The sequence below is a fragment of the Nanorana parkeri genome, unplaced genomic scaffold (assembly GCF_000935625.1).
Source record: "Nanorana parkeri isolate BGI_ZX_2015 unplaced genomic scaffold, ASM93562v1 scaffold113, whole genome shotgun sequence".
Lineage (NCBI taxonomy): Eukaryota > Metazoa > Chordata > Amphibia > Anura > Dicroglossidae > Nanorana > Nanorana parkeri.
In genome coordinates this window covers 893,715-899,714 of record NW_017306381.1, presented here as the reverse complement: position 1 = coordinate 899,714, position 6,000 = coordinate 893,715, and the positions used below count along the sequence as shown (strand labels likewise).

The 6,000-nt window shown below is 41.5% G+C and overlaps 1 protein-coding gene across 5 annotated transcripts in view; it reads right to left on the bottom strand.

Annotated features, from left to right (window-relative positions):
- Window positions 1-513: 513 nt before the first annotated feature.
- KCNIP2 (potassium voltage-gated channel interacting protein 2) overlaps window positions 514-6,000 on the bottom strand; it is a 290,048-nt gene continuing 284,561 nt past the window's right edge. For all 5 annotated transcript variants that reach the window (XM_018553227.1, XM_018553230.1, XM_018553231.1 and 2 more), the window contains 3 exons: window positions 5,191-5,295; window positions 5,049-5,111; window positions 514-730 (listed from right to left, as the gene is read on the bottom strand). In XM_018553227.1, the coding sequence (XP_018408729.1) occupies window positions 683-730; window positions 5,049-5,111; window positions 5,191-5,295 (216 nt within the window). In that variant the 3' untranslated portion in view covers window positions 514-682. The remainder of the gene's footprint in view (window positions 731-5,048; window positions 5,112-5,190; window positions 5,296-6,000) is intronic.

Sequence of the window (6,000 nt, the reverse complement as noted above, 5' to 3'; positions counted from 1 at the left end):
TAATTCCTTATATCTCTTGGAGAGTCCTGCTTAGAGACCTCTGCACCTGAGTTCCCAGCTCCGCCCCAATGCCACACCCATTACAAGAGAGTCTCATGCTCCCTGCTGGATTTTTTATGGATTAAATAATAAGAAAGCAGCCGGGGGGTGTGCAAAGATCCATTCAGGGGTTTTCAACCCATCAGATACCATCCCTAGGCAAGGCATCAATTTTGGGTGGACAGACCCTTAGGTATTTCGTTGTTTCATATAGAAAGGAAGATTGATGTCATGTTTTCCTGGTTCTGGACAAAAAGTTCATTTTTAGCTCTGCAGAAAGGTTTATAGAATGTTCCCATGATAATTGAAAAAGAAATAAAATCGTCCTCGAACCGCCATCATTTCAGACGATAACATCTTTTCTGTTCAAGGCGAAATCCAATGTGTGTCCTGGACGGATCCAGTAGGTGGCAGCGTGCTAACGTCAGGAAACCCGGAGCTTTGGAATCCTCGAGGGAAAGGGTTCGTTTTGTGTTCTCTCCTTTTTTGTTGTTTTTTAAAGTGTTTACAACAGCCGTAAAATAGGACAGAGATTATAATTGCATTTTAGTTTGCATCAGACACACTATTCTGTAATTGTGCAGCCAGAAGAATGTCTATACAAAAGTGTGATCTCGATAAATCCGTACGACCGCAGCTTTTGCTAAATGACGTTGTCGAAGAGCTGCATGGATCTCATAATGTTTTCATCCTGTAGAAGGAAAACGATATACAATATGACAATATGGAACACCCAGCCGCGCTTTGTGCACAAAATGTAAAGAATGATTGTACAGTAAAAGAAACCTAAAAAAAGAAGGCGAGTCGCACTGCAAATTTCCTTCTAGAAATACCAATTGCCTGACCCTCTAGCTTCAGTACTGGTCCGAAACAAGAATGCAGTCTCTGCATGGCCAAGAGTTGTGGACATCTGACCATCACACCTATATGAGTGCATTGGATCTCCCATTCCAGATCCAAGGTCATTAATATTGAGTACCCCCCTCTTCCGAGAGCCTTTTGCAGCAATAACAGCCTCTATTGTCCTGGGAAGGTTTTCCATAAGAGTTTGGAGTGGCAATTTGTGTCTATTCAACCAAAAGAACATTCGTGAGATCAGGTAGTGAGGTTAGACCAGGAGGTCTGGCTCGGCATCAGCATTCCAATTCATCCCAAAGGTGTTCAGTAGAGTTGAGGTCAGGGCTCTGTCCTCGAGTTCCTCCACACCATAATAAACAAACGCTTGTAGACACCTGACATTTACACCTATTCATATATTGCCTATTCATATAGGTGTAAATGTCAGGTGTCTACAAGCATTTGATGAGTTTGGTGTGGAGGAACCCAGGTAATGTGGATAACCCTCCAAATGATGTTCAGGTGATTTCAGTGAAGGGTCCTGTTAATACTACAGCATACAAAACCATTTTAGACAACTGTGAGCTTGTAGTAACATTTTGGTGAAGGCCCTTTTTTGCTCAAGTATGACTGTGCCCCCGTGCACAAAGCTAGCTCCATAAAGACATGGTTTGACCAGTCTAGTGCAGAAGTATCCTGCACAGAGCCCTGACCTTAACCCTACTGAGCACCTTTGGGATGAATTGGAACTCTAAATGAAAGCCAGGTCTTCTCATCCAACTTTAATATCTGTCCTCGCAAATTTTCTTTTGGATTATTCGGCACAAATTGCCTCAAAAATCTTGCAGAATACCTTCCTAGAAGAGTTGATACTGATATAGCCCAAAAGGGAAGAGTAGGCAACATCATATTTATTCCCATGGTTTTGGAATGGGATGTCCAACTTAAAGGTGTGATGGACAGGTGTCTACTCTACAAACCTTTTGCTATAGAGTGTACAGGTATCTCTCAAATATATTACTTCGAAGGCAAATATAGTCAACACCATGCAAATCTATATCCGGGTCTACATAATTGGATAAACACAAAACAATTGCTGAATCCAATTTCAATTAGATATAATATACAACTGGATAGATCAGCCCACAATACACGTATACATCACAACACTGAATTACGTTATACCGTGCTTCCCCAAAAATAAGACACCGTCTTATATTTTTTTGGGCTAAAAAAAAACACACTAGGTCTTATTTTCGGGGTAGGTCTTATTTTTTTTTTAATGTGCAACAATCCAACTTATTCATGTACGAAATATGGTGATCAGGGGTGCCGTACCTTTCCAAGAGCAATTTGCCAACCAATCGCTGGCCAGGGTGAGCAAAGCGCACTTTCACTATGGATTCCTCACAGGCGGAGTGCATTTGGTATCACTCCGCCTGTGACAGGAGTCGGCGCCATAGAGGAAACATAAGCTTATGCGGCTCTGCTCCCTCCGCTGCCGCCTTGCTTCCTCTAGCGCCTTTCTTCAAGTTCCCCCTTATGCCACCACCGGCCCTGGGAATGGTCACAACTAGGTCTTATTTTCGGGGTAGGTCTTATTTATTAGCAATTCCCCAAAATAGTACTAGGTCTTATTTTCAGGGTAGGTCTTATTTTCGGGGAAACAGGGTGTGTGTGTGTATATATATATATATAAAATTACAAATAAGAAAAGAAAGAAACTTATACCTACAACAACATATACCATACACAAATGAGAAGATAGTGAATAACCAAGATGAGCCAGCCTATAAGAGGGAGGGATAACCAACATGCTCAGACTCCACATGTTCCATACATAAATGGGAGGATAGTGAGAAACCAGGGCGAAGCCAGTCTATGCTTTAAGAGGAAGGAGCAGCCAACATGCTCAGGCTCTACATGGTCCATACATAAATGAGATGATAGTGAGTAAGCAAGGGGAGCTAGTTTATAAAAGGAAGGAGCAGCCAGCATGTTCAGGCTCTATGCCTTCCATACATAAATGAGAAGGTAATGAGGAGCCAGGGCCAGTCAGTCTATACGAGGGAGGAACAGTCAACACGCTCAGACTCTATGCCTTCCATACATGAATGAGAATATAAAGTCTATAAGAGGGAGGAGCAGCCAACATGCTCAGGCTTAACATGGTCCACACATAAATGAGAAGATAGTGAGGAGCCAGGGCCAACAAGTCTATAAGAGGAGGACAGTCAACATGCTCAGGCTCCACACATTCTGTGGCCTGCCACTTTATTGTTACCATATTTGATAATGTAATAAGCTGGACTATTGGCATCATGCCTACTGTAGTGAAATACCCATTGTTTGTATCCTGGTAGGGGGATTCACCCTCTCTATTTGTCTTTGGTAATGGTAAGTAATCTTCTTATTAAATTATAATCTTAGATTGCACTACAACTAGAAATAGAATCCATGGAATTAACAGGTCAAGCTGACTACAGATAAGAACATAAGTCACCAGCACAATATGGATCCATAATCAATGGTCCTAACGTTTATTGTGCAATCACATCACAAAAGGAACATTTCGAGGCCATGCAGGACCTCTTCCTCAGGCATATATGTTATACACATTATTATATTGACATAACTTGGCTATAGTAGTAGACCCCCATGGCATTATATTTATTTAGTAGTAGTGCCATATGATTACAGTCCTCCAGTTTGGAAGTCTGCAAATATGTCAAGGATGGTGAACCAATAACCAATGTACTGAGGAAGTCCAAAGCCGAATGCTGCAGCAGTGGATAGATGAGGGGGCGCTGTGAAGTTTCTTAGCGGCACGCGTGCACGGCTGGCCAGGCCGGGCCACGGATAAAATCAACATTAGTATTACAATTAATTTTAAAATTTTATTAAAATTAAAATTTAGTTAAAAATGTAGTTAAAAACAAATGCCTATTTGCGCATGGGCGAACGCATCTGTGTGTGTGTATCCGGTATATGAATATATCCGGTATATGGATGCACTCTTATAAAACAGACAGATAGAATAATTAAGTACCGTGGTATGTGACATATGACAAGGGTGACGCTATACAGTTTATAATATAGTGTGAATCTCTATTTCCTCGTTAAGGCCGACTGGTGAAAGGGAGTTTAGTTTGTAGATCCAGAACGTCTCCCTTTTACATAGAGAGTGAAACCGTTCCGATGGTGATAAGTGGTTAGAGATATGCTCAATGGCAAAAACATGAAGATCCTGGGTGTTTTTGTGATGTTTCAAAGTAAAATGTCTGGGGACACTGTGATCCAGATCACCTTTCTGAATTAGACGTCTATGGTCGCCAATTCTAGCTCGTAATGGGCGTATAGTGCGGCCCACGTATAAAAGTCCGCAGGGGCAAGTCAGTCCATAAACCACGTGGTCGTGGGAGCATGTGATGAATTGTTTAATATAGTATGGTTTCTTGGGGTGGTCAAAGAATTTGGTTTGACCATGTTGAATAAATTGGCAAGTTAGGCACCTCGGTTTTTTACATTGAAAGATTCCTACCCTGTCGTCAAATAGAAAATTCTTTGATGTGATGTCCGATCTGTGAGTTAGAAGACTGGGTCCTATCCTATTTTTCACGCTCCTTGACCTTCTAAAATTGATGGTGGGTCTGGGGGGTAGGATTGGGCCTAATCTAGGATCCTTTTTTAATATATGCCAGTTTTTGTTAATGACATTTTGAATGGCTTTAAAACTATTGTTATACGTGGTGATAAACCTAATGTTGTTATTGTTAGTGGTGTCATTTCTGTGGAATGGTCCTAGCTCCTGGCCTGTGGTTTGGTGATCCCCCTCATCTATCCACTGCTGCAGCATTCGGCTTTGGACTTCCTCAGTACATCGGTTATTGGTTCACCATCCTTGACACATTTGCAGACTTCCAAACTGTAAGTTACATACATTTGTTCTTTCCTTCATGAATAGATGCCATTCAATATCAGTGACAACTAAGAGGACATTTCCCTCATTTGCTGTTGCGTTGTGACTTGGAGCTTTCATAGGGTTTCCTCTTTTTGCTCTCAGTGGCCGACCGGAGCAGTGGAGTTGCAAGCACAAAGAAGATGATTAGGTTCAGGTAAGCATGCACAAAGAACATCTTTCCAGTATGGAGCCCATAAATTGCCCACATTACCTTCTGACATGATTCTATGAACTCTTCGATTGTAACTACGCCGTCCTTATTTTTATCCATCTTCTAAAGGAAAGAAAGATGGAGGTGTTAAACACATAGTGTGACAGGCAGAGTATGGAGATGTCTTGGTCTGAAAAATCACCTGAAAAAAGTTCTCCACATGCTCCATGGGTGCGTCTTCCCTCATATTCGGGTACGTGTACTTGCCCATCATGTCATATATGGATTTCATTATATCCATCATTTCCTGCAGGAGGATGACATAAATAGTAACATAATAACCTAAGCTTAAAGCTGACCTTTACACTCAAAAAATCAAATTCTACCAATGCATCCCTCTATGTATGATGATTAATAATAACATAGACATGTCAGGTGTAAAATGCTGTGATTGTGGAATACTTACACTTGCAGAGAATTCACTCCTGCTTTGAAAGGGCAAAATGACTTCAGTTTGCCAACGCAATGCACCCTGGGATTGCCTTGTCATCAGCAGAGCATTGCTGGGAAATCTCATCTGTATTCTAACGAGATCTCAGGGAAAGGCATTTTCCTCCCTGAGATGATGTGCCTGGTCACATGTCTAGTCACATGTGCCAGAAATCCAGGAAGTAATAGGAGAGCTAGTAATCTGCCCTTAGTAAACATGGCCACTGTCAGAAGACTGTGGAAGAAAAGAGAAATAAAGAATGCAAAGAATACAAAGCCGGTTATTATCTAGAAGTATGTGTGTGTAGATCGTCATTACTAAACATTTCTAAAGGTGTGTTTGTTGTTTGTTTGTTTTAAAGATATGGGTAATGGTCCGCTTTAAGTGATCAAATGTATAAGTATGTCAGCTGATATGTGTATAGGTCTATAGACCTCTATCTGCCCCCTCACTAAAAACTGCGCCTCTTTATTCCAGCAGGTGTGGGTCTGCAGAACTCCACATCTCTCCCTCTCAAAACCC